Genomic DNA, 26378 nt, shown 5'->3' on the forward strand with positions numbered 1-26378 from the left:
CGTATTCAATTCAATTCACATTTATTTGTATAGCGCTTTTTATCAATACACATAATTTGTATAAAGTTTCACAGAAAGTACATGAGACCATATTACAGTTTAGAGTGATCTGTTATCAGAGGTAACTGTCTAAGTTACATATACTTAGAAATATAGAAATGTCAGAAATGTACATATACAAAATCACAGTTAGCTATTCTTAATTTGGTGAATTTAAACAATGTAACAATTTAATGCAGAAACAATGAACTCATTGAAGTAATGAATACTTGTTTGTTAACAAATGATTATGCCATTTAGAAAAATGTAGCATCGGTGCATGTTGATTCAGAGTTTGCGTCATCTAAAGTCTTTGCAGGAGTTGGCGCCATCTCTTAGTAGGTGTTGGGCATCTGAAGTATTCGTAATTCAGCCAGCAGCCATATCACCCTGTAGCCCAAGACTGGTTGCCCAGTGAAGCTAATCAGGGCTGAGCCTTGTTAGTACATGGATGGGAGACCTCCTGGAAAAACCAGGTTGCTGTTGGAAGATGTGTTAGTGAGGCCAGCAGGGGGTGCTCACCCTGTGGTCTGTGTGGGTCCTCCAAATGCCCCAGTATAGTGATGGGGACATTATACTTTTACAAGCACCGTCCTTCGGATGAGACATTAAACCGAGGCCCTGAATCTCTGTGGTCATTAAAAATCCCATTGCCCATTGGCCTCTGTCCATCATGGCCTCCTAATCATCCCCATATATACTCATTGGCATCCTCACTCTGTCTGTGGTGGTTGAGGAGATTCCCCACTTCTGTGTAAAGCGATTGAGTGCAGAGAAAAGCGTTATATAAATGTGATGAATTAATTAATTATGATAATAGGCTGGATCCAAACTGGAGCTGACATACTCTCTAGTTACTTCAGGATGGGCATCCTGAGTTAAAACAGAGAAGCAAATAAAATAATTAGCATAGCTGCAGTTCATAACATTAAGCAAGAATAATCATGTGGATTTGATCTGATATAACTGTATAAGGTTAGGAGATGCATTATATGAATGCTAGGCAAAAGAGATGTGTCTTTAATCTAGATTTAAACTGGGAGAGTGAGTCTGAGTCCTGGACATTATCAGGAAGGCCATCCCAGAGTTTAGGTGCCTAATGTGAAAACGCCCTCCTTCAGTGGAATTAAATATTCTAGGTACTACCAGAAGCCCAGAGTTTTGTGACCTTAAAGAGCTTGATGGATTTTAGGGCGATAGAAGATCAGTTAAATACACAGGAGCTAAACCATTTAGGGCTTTATAGGCCAGTAGCAATACTTTGTAATTGATACTGAACTTAATAGGTAACCAGTGTAGAGATAATAAAATTGGTGTTATATGATCATATTTTCTTGACCTAGCAAGAACTCTAGTATCTGCATTTTGGACTAATTGTAGCTTGTTTATTGAGGATGCAGGACAACCAGCTAGGAATGCATTACAGTAGTCTAGACGTCCTGAATGCATTAACTAACTTTTCTGCATTAGAAAAAGATAGCGTGTTCCGGAGCTTAAAGATGTTTTTGATGTGGAAAAAGGCCTTTGTAACATATGAAATACATTTAACAAATTAAAGTTTTTGTAACACATGAAATGTGTTTTTCTAAAGATAAGTTGCTGTCTAATGTAACGCCCAGGTCTTTAACTGTAGAGGATACATTTTCAGTTCATCCTTCCAAATGCAAATTGTATTCTAAGAGATTCTGTGTACAGGCTTTTGATCCAATAAGTAATACCTCAGTCTTAGCTGAATTTAATAGAAGAAAATTGCAAAAAAAACTTTAATACACCGTCAACTTAGATAATTAAGAGAAATCATCTGCTCATGATGAAATATATAACTGAGTATCATCGGCATAAAAGTGGAAATTAATTCCATGTTTTCTTATAATATTACCAAGTGGCAGCATATATATTGAAAATAACAGAGGGCCTAACACAGATCCTTGCGGCATTCCATAATTTACTGTCGTATAATCTTTGATTTTTCCTCATTTAAGTAGACAAAATGGCAACGGTCTGATAGATACGATATGAACCACCTTAATGCCTGTCCCTGAATACCAGTGTAATTTTGTAATCGATCTAAGAGTATTTTGTTATCTATAGTGTCGAATGCAGCAATATAGCGATATAGTCTTGGTCAGAAGCTAGAAATCCGTCATTTGTAATTTTAATGAGTGCAGTTTATGTGTTATGATTGGGCATAAATCCAGACAACTGAAAATGTTCAAACAATCATTATTTTGCAAAAAAAGCCTAATATAGTTGTGCCGTACGATGGAATCACCAATGATCACAGCGTTGCGATCCGTCTCGCGAAGAGGGGAGAAGTGGTTCCGAGTGGAGATCTCAAAGACTATACTTCATTCTTCAGTTACTCTTCCAATAGAGCACGATCCACAAGGTGCTGAACTGTCCACGACTAGCTCAATATCTCCTTTCTGCAGTCCTCTTTTTGCAGTAAACCATCTCTGTCGTTCCTTTAGTAATGGTAAGTACTCTTGCGACCACCTCTTCCAAAACAAGTCTGCTAAATATTGTACTTGATTCCACCGATGTCTGTTGTATACATCTGACCTTTGAAACAATCCCGGTGGCAATGTAGGGATAGATTTTAACAGAAGAATGTAATTTGGTGTCAAAGGTTCCAGATCATGATGGTCATCAGACAATGTGGTGATGGGATGACTGTTCAAAATTGCTTCAATCTCACAAAATAGTGTTTGTAGTCCTTCATCATCGAGGGTGTGTTGTTGTAAAAAAGAGCATTAGATCTGCCTCACCATTTGAATGTGCCTCTCCCATACTCCCCCATGATGTGAGGCTGTTGGAGGATTAAAAGTCCACTGAATTCCTTTCTGTTGAATTGCCATCTGGATTCTGCTTTGGTTCCATTCTGAAAGTGAATTATGTAACTCTTTTTGCACCCACCAGGTTAGTCCCGTTATCAGATCGAATATGCATTTCTTGGCCCCTTCTGGCTATGAATCTTCTTAAAGCGTCAATGCAGGAATCTGTGGTCAGTGAGTGAGCAATTTCTTGGTTAACTACTCTGCTTGTCATCCAAGTGAAAATAACCCCATATCTTTTTACCTGACTCCAACATCTTTTTGTCTAGGTCCAAGGTAGTCAACGCCAACATTGCTAAAAGGTGTAAGATCAGCTTGTAGTCTTTCCTTTGGTAAATCTGCCATCTTTTGCACTCCAATCTTTCCTCATACATGCTGGCACACCGCTTGCACACAACGCATTTAGACCGAACTTTGCGTGCTGCAGAATTGGCATTTATAAACCAATATTTCTTTCTCAGGTGTGAGAGAACATGGTTTCTGCCAGCATGTCCGAGCTGTTCGTGTATGTGTTGAAGGATAAGTGTGGAGATGTGAAGATCTTTTAAAAGTATTATTGGTCGCTTGGTTTCCTCAGGTATTGCAGACTTGTCCAACCTTCCTCCAACCCTCAAAACTCCACCATCCATCACAGGATCTAGCTTGTACAGGTTGCGGGGCGCGAGGGGTGTGAGATGCAAAGCTTGCACGCCAATGTGCATTGGCTCGGTTTATCAATACTCGAAGATGACAGGCTCCCTAAGCGTGATCCCAATCAGTACGGTACATCCGACTCACGATGAACATGACCGAACTGAAGGGGAACTGTAATCCTTGAATTGCCAATATTCTGAGAAGCACAGCCACTACCTTTGATGAGCTGGTACGTGTCGGAGCTTTAGTGGAGAGAGACATGGCAGGGGAAAGAGCCTACTGGAAGCAACGCAATGCTGAGCAAGCAACCAGAAAATGAGGATCAGACAGATCAAGTAAAGGCAAAGCATTAACATGCCAGCATTAACATTCACTGTGCATTCACTTCCAGGCAACTTGAAGGTCTCTTATTGAAGTGGCCCACTGTCTGTACCGATGACCAAGGACAAACCTACGTTATAAAACATCAGATTGTAACATGATTTCATCCCAGTACGGAAAAGACCATACCCTGTACCAATCAACAAACAAAAGTTAATTAATGACAAAATCGAGTCGATGTTGAACAAGGGCATACTACGACCATCTACTTCACCATGGGCAGCTCCTATAGTCTTAGTGTCAAAGAAAGATGGGAGTGTTAGTTTCTGTGTAGATTATCGGTCCTTAAATGCCAAAACCCCATTAGACGGATTACCAATGCCTCAAATACAGGACATCTTGGAGTCGGTGTGTGGAGCCTCAGTATTTAGCACCTTAGATCTTAGGAGTGGATACTGGCAAGTTATGATGGATGACTGCAGCATCCAGAAGACTGCTTTCATTAGTTCATTCATCTTCCCTTTGGTCTGAAGAATGCGCGAGCTACCTTGTATACCCTGTATTCCAAAGACATCCAACAACATTTCAAAGATCTTAAGGCAATGTTCTGTGAAATGGAAGCAGGTGGCTCGACACTAAACCTTAAAAACTGTAACCTCTGTAAAAGATCATTGTCCTTTTGGGGCATGTAATTTCTGAAGAAGGGATCAAAACAGAGGGGACCAAGTTGGAACCCGTGAAGAACTTTCCCATGCCAAGGAACTTAAAGGCAGTTCAGCGCTTTCGCTGCCTTGCTGGATGGTATCATTCTCGTTTTTCAGAGCTCGCTGCTCCTTTACATGCTCTCAAGTGGAAGAATGCGCCAATTATTTGCAGTCCAATGGGCTGATGAGTGCCAAAATGCCTTTGAGAAAGTGAAGGATGCTTTGCAAAAGGCCTCAGTTCTTGTGCCACCAGAACCTAGCAGATCCTTTAAAGTACAGTCTGATGCAAGCAACATTGGTTTGGGGGCTGTTTTGACCCAAGAATCAGACCACGGTGAATGTGTCATTACTTCACGGAGGGGAGCAATCGTACTCTGATTTGAAAAAGGAATGCCTTGCGGTGGTATGGGGGGTGGAAAAGTGGCAGAAGCATTTGGAAGGAAGACTAATTCTCATAGATCATGCAGCTCTTGTCTTGATATTTAACCATCCTGGACTTACTTCAAAACTCATGAGGTGGGCCATCTGACATCGCATGCGGTTTCCATGCCAGAACTTCAAGACATACACCACTACTGACCAAAAGTACAAGTAAATGCTAAAAATCATATAAATAAGCCACCGAAGTTTTGGGATTCTGTTCTGTGGACCAATGAAACAAAACTGAAACTTTTCGGCCCTATGAAACGAGTTATGTCTGGAGAAAGAAGAATGAAGCATATGCTGAAAAGAACAAAATGTGGAAGGCAAGATGGATTAATTTTTGTATATCAAGAAATCCTAGGAGAAAACGTCATGCCAACAGTGAGGAATCTGGAGCTTGCACGTCATTGGACCTTCCAACAGGACAATTATCCCAAGCATACCTCAAATTCCGCTAAGGCTTTTTTGCATAAGAAGTCTGAAAGATTCTACAGTGACCATCACAGTTACCTGACTTGAACCCCATAGAAAATCTGTGGTGGCATTTGAAGAAGGCGGTTGCATCACGCAGTCGCAGACCCAAGAATATTACTTAACTTGAGGCCATTGCTCATGAGATTTGGCTAATATTCCTCAGAAACGCTGCCAGAAGCTGGTGTCTGGTCCCCTTTCGAAACGCTGCCAGAAGCTGGTGTCTGGTTCCCTTTCGAAAGGGAACTTGCACTGCGTCGAACGACGCAAGGGGGGAACGCCTCAGGCATGACAGGTGTCTGAAATCACAATCAAATCACAGCAATCACATTGACTGGCGAAAGGCTGTGAATCATTAGCGTGAATGATTAACGTGCGACCTGGAAGTATAAAAGGGCGCCTTGCAAGCATGATAATCACCTTTTTCCTCTTCAGGGACTGTTTGTCTGTATCGCAAAGGAGGATTTACGGTGAGAAAATTGTAAACATTTTCTAAATGAAACGCACAGAGAAGACTGACCGTTTTCTGAAGTGTGCAGACCCGTGCCCAAGGTTTTTGACACTGGGTGACACACACGAACTGTGTGTTTTCTGCTTGGGTGAAGAGCATAGACGGGAGGTTCTTAAGGGAGCTTCGTGTGCAAACTGTGAGTGTTTTTCTTTAAAAATACTCTACTCTCATCTGGCCCTCTTCTTGAGGGAAGAGGGCTCAGCATCTGCACCTCATGGTTCAGGTCCCGCTCATGCTGAGGCAGAGTGGCGACTTGTATCATGGGGTTCCCCGATGGAGCTGTCCGATCGTCTAGAGAGGGGTTTAAACCTCTCAGACGATTCGACGGCTGACGAGGGTGATCTGTAGTTGGATGACGAAGATTATTCTCCTACTGTTCCCGCAGATAATGCTCTTCAGGACGGGCAGAGCTGGTGGATGTTATGGAGCGCTGCAGCTGCCTTGGCGGCGTGCTAGGGGAGAAACCGCTCGCGGCCCGGCTTGACGATTGGTTTCTCCCCAGCCAAAGGCCACCAGCTCAGGTGAGCCTTCCATTCTTCCCAGGGGTGGAAAGTCCAGGGGTTAGAAAGTAAAATTCCTGCCATAAGTTTATTCCACCCATGAACTCAGCCAGCTGATCTCACTAATTAGTTCTACCTACTGGCTGAAAAACTGCTAATTAGCAAATCCAGGTGATCGGAACAAACTACTGAGGAGGACTTTTACTTTCTAAACCTGGACTTTCCACCTCTGCTCCTTCCTGATCTTCACACAGAGATCGAGAGGGCATGGAAGAGCCCATACTCTTCCCGTATTCGCCAATATCAGCGGGGTAGTTTCGCTGATGTTAAGAGTATCACAGAGTATGGATATGTGTCGATGCAGCCCATTGACGAGATGTTTGCAGCCCATTGACGAGATGTTTGCAAACTATCTTGTGTCTGGGCAGGCGTCGACACTGAGACCTCCAACCCTGCCATCCAAACCGCTAAAGACAACAGCGCGTTTGAATGGCAGAGCATACAAGGCAGCAGGTCAGGCCGGTGCTGCTCTGCACACCATGGCGGTACTACAGGCGTACCAGGCAGACCTGCTTTGGGATCTCGTTCAGGGGGCAGGGATGTCCCCTGAGGCGGTCATTGAGCTGCGCCGAACCACGGATTTTTCTCTCCGGGCCACCAAACAAACTACTGCCACGATCGGTCGGTCAATGGCGGCGATGATGGCCACGGAGAGACATCTGTCGTTAAACCTGGCCGACATCGGGGAGAAAGGCCTTTCTCCTCGATTTGCCGGTTTCACCCTCTGAACTCTTCGGCACCTCCGTGGAGGCGGTGGTTGGGAAGTTCAGGGAGGCGAAGGTCCGCTCAGCTGCTTTTAGGACCTGCATACCGCTGAGATCCGGGTCCAAGCCCAGGCAGGCGGGAGGGCCTGGCCCTTCATGGTCCGAGGACCGTAGACAGGGCCGGAGAGCCAGTGTCTACTCTTGTGCGCCCCCTCCATGGAAGAGCAGGGTGCAGAAGAGGCGTGACTCCTGAAAGAAGAGGGATCTGAGGGAGGTTATCCAGCACAAGTGCACACTTTTTATATAAAAAAATAATAATGATATTTTTTTTCGTAAGGCTGTGGCTCCTCTGAGCCCTAAGGTAGATCTATGCTTTTAGGCTGGCCCTCACCAGGGCTGCCTCTGTAGCTGGCCTAGGCGACGCTTGGGATAGTGGAGACGTTCTGCTGAAGCATTTCTGCCTCTGGCCATTCACTGTGTGAGTTTGGTTTCCTTCCTCCGTAGATTACAACCTCCTCCCATATTAGGGATTTGTTCGGCCAAGGCCCTCCCCTTTCTCTGCATTCAGGGGTGTTAAGAGTAATGCAGACTGGTAGTTGAGACATGATTGTTAAAGATGTAGGGTTAGGCCTCCAGTAAGGCCTCCCCATTACTAAAAGTTGGGTCTTTCGGGCAGGGCTAGGCCATCTTTCGCTCCGCGAGATTGTTTGTTGCCAGACCCCGCCATTCAGAGCTAGCATATGGATTTGGGCCTCCAGAGTTGGCTCCACTCAGCTTGCTGAGCTACTGCTCAAATGATGGGTTGAAGGTGGTTGGCTTGCAAAGGAGCCCCACTCACCTAGGATGGGCACAGGAGAATCCCTGTCACCCCTAAAGCCACTGGCAGGCCCGCACCCTGTTAAAATGATCAGGGGCAGATGGTCTTACTCCCCCGTTGACTCAGGGTAGTTCTGAGTACTCCATTTTCAGCACTGTTTCAATCTACCTCACACCACGATGGCTCGGGCTGAGCGGAGAGTCTAAACCTCCTTTTATTCTGGGTTTTAGAATTATGCTCCCTTGTAGCCATAGCATTGCCATGAGCTGACGCCCATGCATATAGATGGTAGGCCCCCAAATCCGGGGCATCCACTATGCAGAGTGGCGTATGTTGTACTCCCTGCTTTAAGGGTTTTTGCTTTATTGCTGAGTACCCTGCCTTTGGCAATGTGATTAGGTACCAAGGATACTGCAGCAGTAGTAGTAGTAGTAGTAGTAGTAGTAGTTTTTATTGTCACTTCGTCACAAGTACCAGCGAAATTGGCCATCAACCTGTCCATACAAACATACAATATGACAACAGGGGTAGACAGGACAGGAAGACAGGGAATTGAGGAAAAATATAGCATGACATGAGGAGAGGTGCCGAAACAGATAAGATTGGGATTGTTTGGTCTTGGGGCGAGTAGCCGCATTCCAATTTACACAGGCTATTCTCCTGGTCCATTTTGGTCTCTGAAATCCAATCCAAATCCAAATCCTGTCCAATCAGTAGAAGCCTGTTATCATGGTTCCGAATAGGTAGATAACTTCAACATCCTCCACGGAAAGAGCCGCCAGACACACGACCCGCCACCTCTCCCACACGTTCATCGTGTTGCCAGCTGCGAACGTTCCGGCAGGGTAGTTAGGTTCCCCCGAACCCAAGCTTCTCGTCGAGAAGATGGTGTCAATTGCGTTGAGAGACCAGTTGATCAAATCCATGTTTTCTTAGTTTTGGAGAGCAGTGCTGAGAGAGTCTCTCCAAGTACAAGACAGTGGACTAGACGTGACCAGAGGAGCAAAGCAGGGGAGGTAAGGGGAGGGAGAGGGAGAGAAAACGCGACCGCCTTCGTTGAGAGCAAAAGAGAAAAGGTGCTGTTAAACAACTTTTCTGCCAACGAAGGCTGCATGGTTATGTAGTAGGCCTCAGCAGGCCTCCTTGATCGGGTATCCACCAAGAGGGCTCTTTAGGCCATTTTACCTCGGTGGTTAGCCTTAGTAGTTCAGGCAGTAGACTCACTGATGGGTAGTAGGCCTTACTGGTGAGGCCTCCTCGGAAGTGGGTCCCAACATTGTGGGACATACCTGCGACCACTTAGCTAGCCTTATTAGGCCTCATGTGGGGGGGCCCAATAGTTATGCTGGTGTAGTATGGTTCCCAACAGTGTATGTTGTAGCAGAATAGACTTGCTATCAGCTAGTAGGCCCGACCAGGCCTACCTGATAGGTGAGTCCCCAGCAGCAGTTGGCCTTACCAGGCCCCACCATGTAGCTCAGTCCCCGACCTCTCTGGTCCGTGGTAGTTAGTCTCCTTCATAAAAAGACTTTCAGGAGGCTGGCTTAAACAAGCCGCTCCGAGACTGGACCCCAGGACTAGCTGGCCTTAGCAGGCCACCCTGGGACTTTCACCCGATTCAGGGCTCATAGCATTGAGTTGTTTAGATTGCTATCAGGTAGTAGGCCTCTTCAGGCCTCCCTGAAAGTGGGCTCCCACATATTGTGGTTGTCAGGTAGCAGGCCTCATCAGGCCTCCCTGAAGTTAAGCCCCCACTTTTTGTGGTTGTCAGGTAGTAGGCTTTACCAGGCCTCCCTGAACTTGATTTCCCACATACAGTGGTTATCAGGTGGCCCCACTAGGCCTCCCTGAAGTTGAATTCCCACATATGGTGGCTATCAGGTAGTAGGCCTCACCATGCCTCCATGAAGGCAAAGCCCCAAGGACAGACAACTGGACAGCCAGCCTGGTTGCTATCGGGTAGTAGGCCTCACCAGACCTCCCTGAAGGCAAAACCCTAAGGACAGGCAACTGGACAGCTAGCCTGGCTTACTATCGGGTAGTAGGCCTCACCAGGCCTCCCTGAAGGTGAGTTCCCACAGAATGTGGTTATCAGGTAGTAGCTCTCACCAGGCCTCCCTGAAGGTGAGTTCCCCACATGCTGTGGTTATCAGGGTATAGGCCCTACCAGGTCTCCCTGAATGGGAATGGTCAGGTAGTAGGCCTCACGAGGCCTCCATGAAGGCAGGTTCCCACAGATTGTGGGCATCAGGTAGTAGGCCTCACCAGGCCTCCCTGAAGGTGAGTTCCCCACATACTGTGGTTATCAGGTAGTAGGCCTCACCAGGCCTCCCTGAAGGTGAGTTCCCCACATACTGTGGTTATCAGGTTGTAGGCCTCACCAGGCCTCCCTGTGAACGGTTTCTTAGTGGTGCTGGGTTTAGGAAGCTAGTGGCCTCTTGCTGTCAGTTTCAGCTAGCCTTAGTAGGCTGATGCTGAAGGCGAGCTTGCGCCCTGGCTTGCTAAAGTGTTGATTCTCTGCCACTGGTTCCCTCCCGGAACCTTTTTCCGGCCTACAGCCTGGTATGCCTACCAGGCGGACCTTGTGCTCCCCTCACCGAGGGTCACTATGAGTATGCGGCCTCCTGAGTCTGGTCAGACGTTCGAAGGCCTCTTGTGAGGCCTCCCAGTTAGATCAATCCATAGGCCTTCTTAGGCCTCCTCAGTGCTTTTAAACACAAACACTGGGTAGATGCGTGGATCGAGCAGAGTAAACTCCCCTCGCTAGCAAGGGTTCGAAGCACTATGCGGAGTCATGCTCTCCGGGATACCCCGTCTCTGAGATCCGGGCCGAGTGGTTCACTGCCAGCTTCACAGTCCCTCGGGTTGGATGCCTTACCTAAGGGCAAGTGTCCAGAGGCTCTGTCTTCGGACAGACAGGAAGTGGCCAGACTGAATCGTCTATGTAAGTGACACCAGTCCTGGTGGCCGTCGGGTGGTAGTGTGGCAAGGGGCCGTCCTGCTGGCAGTTCGGGTGGTATGTCCCTGAATAGTGACTGGCTGGGGTTCCTATGGGTTCCCTAGCCAGATACCCTAGAAGGGACCCCTTCTAATAGGAAGTTGTGGTCCTAGGCCCTTGAGCAGGCCCAGTTAGGCCTTTCATTAAACTGTTTATGGAGGTTTTCCTGTGGAACATATAGCTTTGGCTATGACCGTAGGGAATGTTTTCACTGACAGCCCAGTGTGACCTGAGGGTGAGTGGTTCAAGCGTTTAATTTAACTGCTGGTTCTGACAGTTGTAACTGCCTGTGGGCATGCAATCCCCTTAGCATGGCGGCGTGGGTATATCGTTCCCCTAGCGTCGTTCGACGCAGTGTGAGTTCCCTTTCGAAAGGGAACATCTCAGGTTACGACTGTAACCTATGTTCCCTGAGAACAGGGAACGAGACACTGCATCTCCTTGCCATGCCTCGGGGCCTGCCTGCCAAACAGTCCCTTCAGACGAAAGGTGATTATCATGTTTGCAAGGCGCCCTTTTATACTTCCAGGTCGCACGTTAATCATTCACGCTAATGATTCACGGGCTGTCGCCGGTCAATGTGATTGCCGTAATTCGAACAGAAAAAAACAACAAAAACACTGAACAGGTGTTGGCTCATTTACTTGAGTATCCTAATGATACCTGTGGCAAATCAATGGCTAAAATAATTAAATAAACATAACACATTTATTGCATAGATGAACACATCTATTGCATAGATGAACAATTATATTCTAAGCTTAACATTATTCAACTCTGGAGTAATTGCTCAAATTGTGTATTAATAAAGAATGAATTAGAGAACACTAATATGCTACCCATCAAAAGTTTGAAATTAAGTTTTTAAAATGTTTTTAAAATTAAAAGTCTCTAATGCCCACAAAACTGCATTCATTTGACAAAAATAAAATCAGTAATATTGTGAAATATTATTGCAATTTAAAAGAACAGTTAATATCCACTTTAAGTAAGAGATATGTTTTAACATTAAAGTGCCATAAAGCTTAATTTGTTATTAAATTAGGATTAAGTTATTCAAGTATACTAAAATAATTGTATTGATCATTCAGGTAATATTAGAGGTATAGTTATGAAAGAGTTAATAGTGAAATTATATCAATTGTAATGTTATGTTATCAAAGGAGAATTTTCTCTTTTCAGTTGAGACGTTACTAATTTAACAATTTCTTTAAATAACGGATTATACATTTTTTTATCTTCATTCCAGCACCCATAAGAATAATAAAAATATATAGAAAATCATTATTTTTCCTTAATTTGCACATTTTCGGTGCTTAACATGCTCTTTGACAGCTGTGCCAATTACACCACTATATTTGAGTGTCTTGGGTGGGACAGTCCCAGGTACCCATCAGCACCAGAGCAGCTGTTTGAATACATAAGTAGAATCTGCTACTCCTCATGTTTTCAAAGGCTGATCTACTGAAAAAAAAAAAAAAAAGTTTCGTCTTTCATGCCTGGCTTTGCTCAGAGAGACAAGAAAGAGATCAAATCGCAGTATTTCTTTCGGTGAATTTGTCCGACTGGGGCAAATTTCGAAAAAAAAAATCGTTTCTGGGGCACCATTCCTGTTGCTTGAAAAGTTTGATATGATATTGTATTTATTTAAAATATTAAACAAATATGTAATACAATAGTCTTTATTTTTTGCAAATGCATTTTTTTATTAAGCAAAGTGTTAATGAACACCTCACTGGATTAATGAACACTGTGTGGGCTTCAGTTTGTTAGATTAAAAATAAATTGTACAATCTAAAGAGGGGTTATTTATATGGACGGGGTTCGGGTGGAGATGAGGGATTTGATATTGTGTTTCAGGTGTGTGTGTTCTATTGGTTCTCTGAATGGTTCTACTACCATAAAAAGAGAGAAGGGATTTCCTTGGTCATAGGGGAATACAATATATACTTATGATGCCCACTCCCTGCAGAGACCCAGTTCTTCCTCCATTCTTCTGGCTGCGTGTGCCTCAGCTCATTGGTGAGATGCTGTTTTCTCTGCTTTGTCCTTTGATTATCCTAATGTTAATGTTGTAATAGCATCTGGGTGAATCTTGGCCAATTGCACTGTATACATTTTTGGCGTTGACAGATAATTTAATATTTTAACCAAATTTTGCTATTTGTGATGCATTTGAAAGGTGTTTTTGCGGCTTATTATAATTTTTTTGTAAGCATAATTTGAAATAAGTAGTTTGTGCATGATATAATTTTTCAGAACCTTTAAGAAACGTTTGTTCAGTCTTGGATTGATTTGTTGGGAAATCAATTATCTGGTTTTATTTTGTCTTATTTGTCAGGGGACATTAAATCTGTATTCTTGTTGGGTAGATGAAAGATAATGTGTTGATTTGAGATTTAGAAACTCGATTCGTTTTGGCTGTTAGGACTAGAGGGTGATATGCTAATGTTTATCTTGCTGTCAAGACCGAACCTTAAAATAAATCAATATCACTTCAGTTGGCGTGTCTAAAATGAACCTCAGGGATCTCTTTGGTGCTTTAGACAATGATGCTATGGCTTAAATCTGGGGCATTAGCATTGTTCAAATGTAAAGGACTTTACTACATATTTACTCACATTATCACAATGGTACTCATTGTCATACTTTTGAGCTGGCATTGCAATTTGCATTCTAAAAGTAATCCTGACATAGAGGAAGAATAGACAGTTGATAATTGCTCTGTTTTTAACTAATTATTATATACTTTTTTTATCAGGGATATTTATGTTGTGAATATAACATTAAGTTTACATTTATAGTCAATAGACACTTATTTACTTTCAAGTCCTCTCTCAAGACTCATTTATTTCCTTTGGCGTTTAATATATCTTGATTTGCTGTTTTATGATTTTACCTTCGTATGTTACACCTATTTTACAGCTTGCATTTTTCCCCCCCTCTCTTCTTTGTGCTTTATTTTCTTTTTGTACAGCACTTTGGTCAACTTTGGTTGTTTTTAAATTGTGCTTTATAAATAAACATTGTATTGTATTGTATTGTATTGCAAATGATAATATAATATAATATAATATAATATAATATAATATAATATAATATAATATGCTATAATATGTGAGTTAGTAAATGACAGAATTTTCATCCAATTGAAAAAAAAGTCATTTATTTAATTGGAAATAAATTCTGATCATTTGGTCATACATTTAAGTTAAGCTCAGCCTTTAAAAAAATGGAAATTAAAACCACGAGAAAGGGGTTTACGTGGAAAAAGTTGATGTCATGATTTGAGTCATTATGTTAGATCAGTTGCAGATGATTGGGAGGGAAGGAATGGAGGTTGGGTCAAGATTTTGATTATCACCCAGAAACAGGCTTAGCACAGAAGATCTCAGGAGATGGAAAACTTATACCTTCTGCCCAAAAATAGCAGATGATTCACTTTGGACCAGAAGACTCCTTCACTGCCTTATTTGAACATAATGATGATTATATTATAAATGTCAGGGTTATGTTTAAGTCTGCTTAGTTTCATTGTGTTTTGGTTTCGTTTTCTCTGTTTTCCGGGTGATTATTAATTTCCATGGTTACTCATAAGTTCCTCATCTGTTCTTAGTTCTGTTGATTAATCTGTCTGTGTATTTAAACCCTTAGTTTCCTCTGTTCATTGTTCTGTGTTGTTTGTGTTGAAGTGGTTGTGTCGTATGAGTTTTGTTCCTGTATACTCCTGCGTGTTTTCCAAGTAAAGACTTGGGTTAGGCATTATTGCATTTCCTGTGTCATGTGATTATTACAGCCACCTAAATCGTTACAGAACAAGAAAGATAATTTACGGTATTTCTATAAATGCACTTACCAGAAGTCTACCTGCTCTTTTTAGATTAGGAAGAGCATGCCCTTGAGGACCATACAATGACATTTTTAGACCTGGCATGGCTCAACCACTACCCGGATAGCTCGCTTTGCATTTTCTATTACACCAGCCTCAGCGAGCGATCCAAGAAAGCCAGTCCTCCGGCCCTGCCTCTGCAGGCTCCCCTTTGTCCCTCGGCTGCCCTTCTGTTGACTACACTCTGCTTTGTGGATCTGCCTTGGGTCTTCAGGTCTCTAGCTCCGTCTTGGCAAGGAGATCCCATGGTTCTGCCTCCAGCCGCCGAGCCCGTCATTCAACTTCAGCTTGTCGACCAGTCGGCTCCACCTTAGCTCCTCCCTCCCACGGCTCCACCTGGGGCTGTCATGCCTCTTGGACAGCCGTCGCTCTGCCGGCGCCACAGCCTTCAGCTACACTTCGTCCCTCCACCCCTTCGGGTCCGTCAGGCTCCACCTTCCCCCTGGCTCGGCATTGGTCCTCAGTTGCATCAGCTCTGACACACCCTGGCTCCGCTTCAGACACTCGTCACTGCGGCTCTGCCTCCAAATCCATCAGTGTTGCTTAGTCTCTTCTGCTTTTTGGCTCCTCCTGGTTCTCCACTTCCATCGGTTCCATTTCAGTCGGTCTTACCCCTGGTTCTTCCTGCCAAGTATCCACCATGGCTCCTCCTTCCCTCGACTCCGCCATGGGCCTTCCTTCATCCTAGCTGTGCTCTGGGTCTCTACCTGGCTCTTCCTGTTCTCGTCTCCTTGCTTGCTCCTCCTGCAGTCATCACTTCCCTTGTTTCTCCCGCCGTTATCTCCCCCTGTTTCCTGGACTGTTTTCTCCTTCCAGAGGATCTGCCTTCCCTCCTCACTTGGGTCCAAATTACTAAACAGGGCAAATTAGCATGAGAGCGCAATTTTAAAAAAAATGCTAGGACTGGAAAGGTCTATGCGTGATATACTGACGACTCGGAAATTTAAAGAACACAGATGCAGCCGGATCATCAATGCAGTCTACCTGTTAGCATCTGGTTTAAGTCTTGCTTTTTTTGGGTGGTAAATAATGGCGCAAACACCAGTAAATTAACAAGCGCAAACCTTAGTAAGTCACCTTGCATTATTCATTTAAATGCTCTCCTCTCATATATTTTGCGTCTGAAAGGGAAACTTCAACAAATGCATATGCAATAAGGTCAGCTGCAAAAATAACTTTGTCCACACCTTTTAGCAATTTTTGTTTTACTGCATGTCTTTAGTAAATCCTGACAGTAGTTTTTAAACTCCAAAAGAGGGTTTGCACTGGTGCAAGCTGTTAGTAAATCTGGCCCTTTTATTGGGGGGTCTAATGTCAGGGTCTGTTTAATTTCATTGTGTTTTGGTTTCATTTACCCTGTTCGTGTTTTGCCTGTGTTCCTGGTCATTATTAGTTTCCATAGTTTCTCATTAGTTCCTCACCTGTTCATATGCCTTTTGTCCACCAAAGCGTTCACCAGTGCTCTTCTTAAAATTCCTTGGTGTGAGCGCTTGAGAATGTTTCGGCGGTGCAACGTTTTTTTTTCAGTTGAGATGTTATAGTATACAGTATGTGCTATGACATTGAATATCAGTGGAACTGTAACTAGTATCTGATTTCGCAAATAGTTTGTTTCTGAATATAAAAATAACAATGACACAATCTAAAATACTTGCTCTGGCACTTGATTTTGATAAAGAGATGTGCTTTTTTGTCATTTGTTATCGTTATACACGCAGAATGTGATGGTTGGTTGTGTGGTATTTGTCCTGCCCCTCCTCTACTGTGATTGGACGACTGGGTAAAAAGTGACATCTGTGTTCAGCACTGCATTTTACCCAAACTTAAACATTGTTGAAATCTTGGTGACTGGCAAAAACGCAGATAGATGCTCAGCACCTTCTCACGCTGCTGCCGTTTTAAAAAATGGGCTGCTACCATTGAACACAATCAAAAAAATACACTAGTCTCGGGAAAAATACTTTGGTGGACACACGGCCTTAGTTTTGTTGATTACTCTGTGTAACAAGGTTTGTTGATTAGGGAAGAAGGAGGCGGGAACCGGTGAATGATCGACGTAATAATGTAATTGTAAAATAAACAAACAAAACAAAAGTAAAGCTGCTGCCCCTGTTTGGACGACTGCCGCATATAATCATAAAAAAACCACAACATAAATTCCAGGCCTGGTCCTGGGTCCTATCGTCCCGGAGCTCCTCCTTGAGATATGAGGCTGATATGGCGCGCAGGTGATGCTCATTAATTATAGCGCCACCAGCCTCGCTCCATTCCCACGGCTCTCAGACCACCCTGCTTCCCACACTCTGTGTGTGTATTTAAACGCTTGGTGTCCTCTGTTCTTTGTTCCATGACATTTGTGTTGAAGAGGTTGTGTCCTATGAGTTTTGTTCCTGTATTAGCATGCTGTTTGCCAAATTAAGACTTTTGTTATTGCATTTTCTGCACTGTGCGATTATTACAGCCTCCCACATAGTTGTTATATTATATTATATTATTAAACAATCTTATTAAATTGAATGAATTAATAATTGAATAAATGATGAGAAAATAATAAAATGCATGTATACATGAACACTTTTTTATTAAACCATACAAACTTAAACACTAACAAAGCACATTTTAAATAGTCAATGCACAGTCCTTTTTCCTTGGTGATAAAAATTATTACTTTTATTGCATACTGTAATTTTACCAGTGATTTGCATTAATTGTAAATTTTGTATTATTTCACAGGGGGCAAATAGTAAAATTCAGCCAAGATGTCGGAGTAAGTAAATATTTTAAATTTCCCTTTTTAGAATATCATAATCTTCCTCAACTAACAGAAATACGTTGCTGTGGTGGTATATTTTTATGTTTGTGTATGTTGAATATAAAATAATAATATTAAAAAGTGTATTGTGGTTATTAGTTACCGCTTTACACAATGTATTTGATTGATCTCAAACTTTCAAAACACCTCAGGAAAAAGATGTCCTCGAGTCGCAAGCATCATCTAAAGGTACAGTATGACTCAAAATAGAACCTATTTTTCATTGACCACTAATGATTAATAATGACACTCTGCCTCTCTGTGTGCCAGAGCTTGATGCTTGCTATCGCTAAAGGTTTACTGGAACAGGAAGTAAAGGACATAGAGGTGGAGAGGCAGAGATACATGTCAGAAACCTGCCGTCCTCTGTCTCTACCTGGATCCATGCAGGCATTACAGGTATAATATAATAATTTCCAATAAATAATAAATAAATATGTGCTTGACACCTTAGAGGACATATAATGTAAGTGGATAAAATAAAATAAATACTCTTTGTCCTCATTGTTTATAGGAATTGTGCAAGGAGCTTCACCACAAAATTGATGTCACTGACGAGGAGAGATATGACCTGGAAATGAAAGTCAATAAGAGTGCAAAGGAGGTAAGATGTCATCTAAATTATATTACAATCCAATTTATGTTTTATCTTGTAGTTTCTATATTGGTAACCCTCACTGACTGATTGTAGATCGAGGACCTGAATATCAAAGTTATTGACCTGAAGGGCAAGTTTAAGAAACCCGTGCTGAGGAAAGTGCGCATGTCTGCCGATCAGATGCTTGGGGCTCTTCTGGGCTCCAAACACAAGGTGTCTCTGGATCTGAGAGCCAACCTGAAACAAGTCAAGAAGGAGGTCAAAGAGGAGGTGAGCGTTTAAAGTGCATTCTTCTCCTTTCCCCGCAGTTATTGTTACTGCTTTGTCTAAAAGAGTTTAGAACCTTCAAATTTTTAAAAGATGCTAATCTCAAATCCTAAGTATATTGACTCACTGACTAAATCTTATTTTTATTTACTCATACTAGGATAAGGAACTGCGTGATGTTGGAGACTGGCGTAAGAATATTGAAGACAAGTCTGGCATGGATGGCAGGAAGAAGATGTTTGAAACTGAGGCTTAAATTTTGTTTTAGTTTTTTTTAAGTTCATGTGCTGTTCAAACATAATTGGCCTTGTCTTCAATGTGTGGGAAACTGTACTTTAAACAGATCCATTTAAATTTGCTATTGTGGGAAATTAAATGTGATCACTTCGTTTTCTGTTCAATATTGGACCTGAAATGTGCATTCTTAACCATGTATCAATGTCTTACACAATCATTAAAACATTTAAGCAGGAATAATGTTCTGTGTTCATTTTGATGCATAAACCACTTTATAACCAGTTTTTTAAATACTATTTCTTCACCAATCTGTGGAACAAGTAAGTATTTATTGTCAGTTTATATTATTGGTTTATGAGTAAATAAAAGTTTATAACATATTTTTATTATGATTAAATATAACAGGTAACAGTGACGCCTTCCTGACACCTGTGAGAAGCAGCTGTCTGGAAACATAGACGATGCTGAACACACAAACATAAGGTAACTTACATTATGAAATGTATTCGTTATTTATGGAGATATATAGATAGATAGATATAGATAGATAGATAGATAGATAGATAGATAGATAGATAGATAGATGGTAACAATGGATGGATGGATATAAATGATTGTGAAGCAAAGAGGTCTTTGTGAGAAAGTCGTTCTTAGAATAAAAGAATAACTATCTTGAAGGACAGGATATTTATACTGAAGGCGAAGCGAAGGAGGGATAGTGCCGTATTTCATGACCTTGTCAGCTCATTGGTTTGGTGGGTAATCCACTTCCATAAAGAGAAACCATGGATTTGCAGAGAGATCAGAGAATGCAATATATATCTTCTTAGCACGTCTGCTGCCTGTGTCTCGGTTTGACAGCCATCCGTCCCTAGAAGACGTTCCTCTGTTCTTCAAGAAGGGTGAGAGCAGTTCCCTCGGTTCATTGACTATTGTAAATACCATTTTTTTTGTATACATTTGTTAGAAGTTGTAAAATGTAGTTTGTGGTATTGAAGATGGCGGCGATGGAGAAGGTTGTCATGGGGATTGGTTCTTATTTTTAATTTGCAATGTTAAGAAGGCTTCTGTAAAGAACATGTATGTACTGTATAGATTCTTTGTTGTACTGCTGTTTGGATAGTTTTGTAGCTATTGTGCATTTAGTTGATTTCACAAGTTGATTTGTGAATTATTTGTGAAAATATCTTCAAATAGTCGTCACAACATTGTATGATCATTATTGGTGATTTTAACTTGTGTAAAGTTTCTTTTTTTGATCTCAACTGAAGTCTTTCCTTCTGGAAACAATGCTAAAAAGAAGAGAAATCGTTTTGAATGTCGATCTGAAGGGGGGGAGTCAGGTTTGATATACTGCCTGCTGATGTCAGTTTACTGCCATTTGAAAGTGAACACCGACATGAGCATACATTTGAGACTGATCCTTAAGTCTTACTCCACCTGTCAACACTTTCTCATGATCCTCCTTAACAACAACTGATTTACGATGCATATAAATGTATACATTTTTTAATCTGAAAGACAATGCTGTCTATTCACAAAGACCTTCTAGTTATTCTATACATATTGTGTAATGGTTGAAACGCCTTATCCATCTGGAAGCTCTGGAATATGCATATATTTCTTCAGAGAACTGATTAGTCTTTACTTTTAAGAGTTCTTAAGTTGCTCTTTTACCAAACCCTCACACAAGAAGACACTAAGGCATTTAGACTACATGATCTATTCTGCCATATGCTTTTGCAAAATGTGTCCTCATTCACCTTATGGCTACTTAGAATAGTCCTTCTTCGAATAGACGTATGCGACCTGACTGTTGTCTTCACAGCTTTCTAAGTATGTCATCGAGGCATTAAGAGTCCATTTAAGTGTACTAAATTAGTCAATCAGTTTGTCATCGGTAAGCCAGTTAGTCCCGTCTGTCTCTCAGAGAAGGAGTATATTAAGAAAGACATTTGAGACAGTTGTTTAGCTGGGAATAAAGGAGAGCTGTGTTGTCATTTCTTTGACATCCCAGAGATGCTCTTGAGTATGGGGCTGTGTTTGCAGCTGATGTACTGGCCTTGATATCATATTGCAATGAACCTCCTAGAGAAAATCCTCTCGGATGAGTCAAAGAGGCTTGGGGACCGTTTGGTGACATTAAGGGTAATGCAAAAAAGCTCACATGATCAGAATGTCTATGACTGGGTTTCTCAAATCTGGCTCTGGAGGGCAGCTGGCCTGCAGACTTAAGAGCCTTGGGCTTTACTGAATCCTTAACCTGAAGTTGTTGGACAGATATACTTGGTGTTGCTGGGGGGTGATGTTTTAATTAATCAGTGCTGTCGACAGTTTAAATTTCTCATCACTGCTGCTCCACCATGACAGTACAAGACAGTTTGTACTAATGCTATAGAGCCCTTTGTGGCAATGTTGAAACTAAAGGATGCTTGTGTACCTAGAAGCATTTGTGTTCTCATACTTGCGTAAAGTGTATTTTTTGGCCTCTGATGCATTTCTCTTTTCTCTTCCTGTCAAAAAGTTGTAAAGAACACTCTCCAAAATGTCTGAGTAAGTATACAATCCATTCATTATTTTGAAGAATATACCAGTGCAGGAGTTCTTTGCCAGGAAACGCAAAGTTTCTCTGGGGAAGTTTCTCGAAGGAATGCAAAAGATAAACCTGATATAGTAAAGAATGCAAATATTTTATGTTTTGAATGGCTAATATTCTATCAATGTAAAAAATGGGAGATTCTTCAAATTCTAATCTCATATTTCTTAAAAAGAATCTAAGGGGCTAATCTAAAGGCTGGAACGCACTACGTGACTTTTGCACAGATTTTTGTCTTGATTTGCAGTCTGGATGAGACTGTTCTAGTTGATTAAAGTCTGCATATTGGGAAGTCAAAGTTGACAGATCTCAAAGAAAAGTGCATAGTGTATGATGGGAGTGGAAAGATCTGCACGTGATCTACTCACGATGCGCAAATTAAAGAACAGATGCAGCCGGATCATTTTCATAATGACCAACATATCCACCAAGAGCAGCTCAAAGTAGCTTTGGTTTAAGACATGATTTTTTAGGCGTTAAATAAAAGCACAAATACTAGTAGATTGACTAGGGTATTCTTTAGTAAATAATCTTGATTCTTTTAAATATTCTCCTCCCAGCATCTGAAAGGGAAACTCCTACAAAGGCATATGCAATAAGGTCAGCCGCAAAAATTATCCTGTTGTGTTTACCTAACGTGGTCTTTTTTGCAAATTTTTCACTACGTGTCTTTAGTAAATCCTGATGGTAGTTTTTAATGCCAAAAGAGGCTTTGCTTTGGCGGAAGCTGTTAGTAAATCTGGCCCATATTTCATGCATCTCCTAACATGTTTCAGAGGGAGTTTGAACGACTTAAAAGTCTGGTAGTGTGCGATTCTCAGTCGTTTAAAGGGATAGTTCACCCAAAAATGAAAATTCTGTCAGTATTTACTCACCCTCATGTTGTTCCAACCCCGTAAGACCTTCGTTCATCTTCGGAACACAAATTAAGATATTTTTTATGAAATCTGAGAGCTGGATCACTCCTCCATAGGCTTCTTCAGGGATTGAACAACATGAGGGTGTGTTAATACTGACAGAATTTTCATTTTTGGGTGAACTAACCCTTTAATATATAATGCCCAGTTTTTCTCTGTAACCATTTACAAAGTCAGCAAGTGAATGATGCCTAGTATTTTAAGATCTGTTTAGATTTTAAGTCATCTAGTGGATCCCAGCCTTAAGAATTTTTATGCAAGGCACAGCACATCATCAGAATGCAGGGCACATTTTAACATCATAGAAAAGCAGCAAGATACGTTGCAACAGTCAAACATGTCTGTCTAATGCATGTTTTGAGAAACAATTAAATAATGCATTCTGTTTGAACTAAGGCTGACATAACAAAAAAGTTAAAAAAGGGTCTGTTTTGCAGCTGAATTATTTGCACAATTTTAAGATCTTATGAATCATGGTTTAGAACAAACGGTAATTAGAAGGCTGGAGGAATATCAAAGCTGTGCTTCCCTGCAAGCACGGTAAATATTGTGTCTATGTAAACAAAGTACACATATTACTACAATGGCGCAATACAGAGGTGAATATCCTAATGTAAAATATGTCCTTATTTCTCCTCTTTATTAGCAAACGAATGTCTAGTAGTAAAAAACACAGCCTGAAGGTAAGAGCTCATGTTTTATTAGTTGAATCAAACCAACATCAAAAAAGTTCCATTAAAAATTATAAGTATACTAGGATTCTCAATGAATCACATTTTCTTGTAGAGCTTGATGCTCGTGGTTGCAAAAGACTTACTGGAAGCAGAGAACATCGAGAAGAAGGAGGAGAGGAAGAGATACATGGAAGATAATTGTCCTCCTCTTTCATATCCAAGCTCCAAAGAAGAACTTCAGGTCCAATCCAGTTATTATTACTTCTAGAAGGTTTTTAGGAAGTTCAAAGCTTAAAGGAGAACTCCGGGCAATTTTTAAGTTAATCTTGATCGTTAGACCTTTGTGAGTACTGACTACAGAAAAAAAAACGAACCGGATTGGTGCTTGCTACGCGGAGCTGCGACCGCGAATGCCCAGAGCTCCCACCCAGCTAAAACGGCAGCTATGGGGGCATCGACATAAAGAGCGTTTTTGAACCTCTTAACAGACACAAAATGCAATTAAAATGTCTGTCCAACATGAACAGGGACCCTACATGTGAACAATATGCGTTTAGCAACTTAGCCATTGTTTCAACTCACCTAAATAGTCTTTTAGACGGCAAGCTGTAGTCTCGCGCTGCAGTCCCGTGCTGTAGCCGGAAAAGGTAAACAATGTCCAGGTGGGAGGAGCGTTGATCATGTGCGACGAGTTATGATCAGAGTTGCTTACAAGTGAAGAAGAAATGGTTCGTGTTTGTGCCTTTCCGAATTGTGACAACAGAATGCGAAAATATAAGAGCTTATATTTTCATCGTCTTCCTTTCCATGACCTCGAGATTCTGCAGTTTGTGGCTAGTTGTATTTCAACTTGATGTGCAAACTCCCGTAGAAGTACTACGCGCTAAAGATTACCGCATTTGCAGTGAACACTTTGACAAGGATGACTACACACACTCAACACAGCGGGGCCGTTTGAAGAAAAATGCCATTCATGTACGAAGACTCGTTGCACATGATCAACGCTCCTCCCACCTGGACATTGTTTACCTTTTCCGGCTACAGCACGGGACTGCAGTGCGAGACTACAGCTTGCCGTCTAAAAGACTATTTAGGTGAGTTGAAACAATGGCTAAGTTGCTAAACGCATCTTGTTCACATGTAGGGTCCCTGTTCATGTTGGACAGACATTTTAATTGCATTTTGTGTCTGTTAAGAGGCTCAAAAACGCTCTTTATGTCGATGCCCCCATAACTGCCGTTTTAGCTGGGTGGGAGCTCTGGGCATTCGCGGTCGCAGCTCCGCGTAGCAAGCACCAATCCGGTTCGTTTTTTTTCTATAGTCAGTACTCACAAAGGTCTAACGATCAAGATTAACTTAAAAATTTCCCGGAGTTCTCCTTTAAGCATGATTTTTTTTCTGTCAACAGGAGCTCTGCAAAGAGTTACATGAAAAAATCGATATTATTGATGAGGAGAGATATATTCTTGAGCACAAAGCCATCATGGTCGTTAATGAGGTAAGATGTTTCTTGTGAATCTCCTTCTATGTGGTACATCATCGAGGTGGTCAGCGAGATTATTTGTGTGTTTTAGGTCAAAGACTTAAATATCAAGATCGTTGACCTGAAGGGCAAGTTCAAGAAGCCTCCTTTGAAGAAAGTGCGCATGTCTGCTGATGCTATGCTTCAGGCCCTTCTGGGCTCCAAGCACAAGGTCTCAATGGATCTGAGAGCCAACCTGAAACAAGTCAAGAAGGAGGTCAAAGAGGAGGTGACTACAAAAGATGATCACATTTTCATTTTTAGGTGATCAGACAACTTCCAGGTCACTGAAAACCCCCTTTTTTGCAGGATAAAGAACTGCGTGATGTTGGAGACTGGCGTAAGAACATTGAGGATAAGGCTGGTATGGGCGGCAGGAAGAAGATGTTTGAAACTGAATCTTGAAGATGATTATGAGTGATCCGTTATGATCATTTCCTGACTTATCAAAACTTTTCTAAATAAACAACCCAACAGTAATAATTGTTGCTCTCTGCTTTCTTTTCATTCATTTTCTTTTATTTTTTTATAATTTAGCTATCACTGTAATCTTGAATTTGTTTAATTAACACAGAATCAAAACACTTTTTACTTTTTATTAGACAAAAGACTTTCTATGTCTTATTGCAAATTAAACATCTGTGAATGTTGTTAAAAGGAAAATTGTATTTACTAAATGTAAAGGCCACCTCAGTTTCAGTTGACCAAGCCCTCATATTTTTCCATGGTCAAATCACCTGATACCTGTTTTACGGGTATTTATCTCATAAAGTCCCATCCAACATTTTTTTTCAACGAAAGTAAAAGGGGTAGCAATAAGGTTTCATTTTGACTTTACACACAGAACTGTTTCTAAACTATAATTCAATATAACTAACTCCAATTCTGAACCAACTGCTGCTTGTTGTTTTATCATCAAGGTAAGAGTCCTTCCTTTTTAAATAAATAAATAAATACAAAGTTATGTCATGCAACTCTAGATGGCACGGGCTGATCGGTCCTTGACTCAATCTGCTTGCAATCACATCATTCTCTATAAGGCACAGCTGATTGGTTCCTGCTGTATCAGTAGCCAATGAGCTTGCATACTCAACTTTCAAATATTTGGTTAGCATTTGCCTAAACAGTGCAGCGCACTTTCAGACACCATCACCCTTTCCCAGCTCCACCTGCATAGATATGCTACAGGTAATTTATGTAAGTTTTATTGTACAGCAGCAGCATGTCTTACTTGCTCACAGCAATGTGTGGTGTGTGTATTGGCAAGTCCCGTACTTGCTCTGCAGCAGCAGCAGCAACAAAAACCTACAGTATCAGCAATAACGATACTCGGTTACTAACGTAACCTCGGTTCTCTCTAGAGAGGGAACGAGTATTGCGTAAGTTTAGCTTACGCTATGGGAAAGATTCATCTTCTCGAGATATTGAAGCCAAAAAATTATCCTTAATTTTGTATTCATTGTAGACGCAGTGCAGCAGCTAGCAAACCTAGAGCAGGCCATCTCGCGTGTTCATTGGCTGCCCTGCGGGCAACTGCTGAAGCCTACCAGTGAGCCCGGCGTGACGTCACGCCCAATGAAGGGCGCCCGCGCCTTCATAGCGTCACAGCCCGCCAGAATGGCCGTGGCTTAGCGTATAAAAGTAGGGGCCGTAGGCTGACTTCCCTGGTTTTTCGTCGACTGAAGCGAAGTCGCTCGTGGCTCGAGCACGGCCGGTTACGCAATACTCGTTCCCTCTCTAGAGAGAACCGAAGTTACGTTAGAAACCGAGAGGTTCTCTTGAGAGGTGCTCTCGTATTGCGTAAGTTTAGCTTACGCTATGGGAACACTTTGTCAACGCCGTGCGTGCCAA

The 26378-nt window shown here is 41.9% G+C and overlaps 3 protein-coding genes across 6 annotated transcripts in view; all 3 read left to right on the forward strand.

Annotated features, from left to right (window-relative positions):
- LOC143721168 (troponin I, fast skeletal muscle-like) overlaps positions 1 to 26378 on the forward strand; it is a 492195-nt gene that overhangs the window by 432247 nt on the left and 33570 nt on the right. The window lies entirely within an intron of this gene.
- Positions 12858 to 19055, forward strand: tnni2a.1 (troponin I type 2a (skeletal, fast), tandem duplicate 1). Its single transcript, XM_077211407.1, has 7 exons — positions 12858 to 13037; positions 17638 to 17671; positions 17869 to 17905; positions 17987 to 18115; positions 18231 to 18320; positions 18408 to 18584; positions 18742 to 19055. Exons 2-7 carry the CDS (start codon positions 17664 to 17666, stop codon positions 18835 to 18837), a joined length of 537 nt encoding a protein of 178 aa, XP_077067522.1. The 5' UTR covers positions 12858 to 13037; positions 17638 to 17663; the 3' UTR covers positions 18838 to 19055.
- On the forward strand, positions 19662 to 25010 carry tnni2a.2 (troponin I type 2a (skeletal, fast), tandem duplicate 2). Of its 2 annotated transcripts, none has more exons than XM_077211409.1 (7): positions 19662 to 19752; positions 21343 to 21371; positions 22978 to 23014; positions 23118 to 23246; positions 24414 to 24503; positions 24580 to 24756; positions 24837 to 25010. In XM_077211409.1, the coding sequence occupies exons 2-7, from the start codon at positions 21364 to 21366 to the stop codon at positions 24930 to 24932; spliced, it is 537 nt and encodes a 178-aa protein (XP_077067524.1). In that variant the 5' UTR covers positions 19662 to 19752; positions 21343 to 21363; the 3' UTR covers positions 24933 to 25010. The 2 variants fall into 2 exon arrangements, with proteins under 2 accessions (XP_077067524.1, XP_077067523.1); XM_077211408.1 differs by having other exon boundaries at positions 19662 to 19720.

Source organism: Siphateles boraxobius, unplaced genomic scaffold (assembly GCF_051911475.1).
Source record: "Siphateles boraxobius isolate OS27281-9 unplaced genomic scaffold, OSU_SipBor_1 65, whole genome shotgun sequence".
Classification (NCBI taxonomy): Eukaryota; Metazoa; Chordata; class Actinopteri; order Cypriniformes; family Leuciscidae; genus Siphateles; species Siphateles boraxobius.

Bases quoted from the DNA above. Each gene is read 5' to 3' on its own strand.
- tnni2a.1 (XM_077211407.1), top strand. The intron at 18,116-18,230 runs GTATAATATAAT...CATTGTTTATAG, and splicing joins GATCCATGCAGGCATTACAG to GAATTGTGCAAGGAGCTTCA. The intron at 18,321-18,407 runs GTAAGATGTCAT...GACTGATTGTAG, and splicing joins TCAATAAGAGTGCAAAGGAG to ATCGAGGACCTGAATATCAA.
- tnni2a.2 (XM_077211409.1), top strand. The intron at 23,247-24,413 runs GTCCAATCCAGT...TTCTGTCAACAG, and splicing joins GCTCCAAAGAAGAACTTCAG to GAGCTCTGCAAAGAGTTACA. The intron at 24,504-24,579 runs GTAAGATGTTTC...TGTGTGTTTTAG, and splicing joins CCATCATGGTCGTTAATGAG to GTCAAAGACTTAAATATCAA.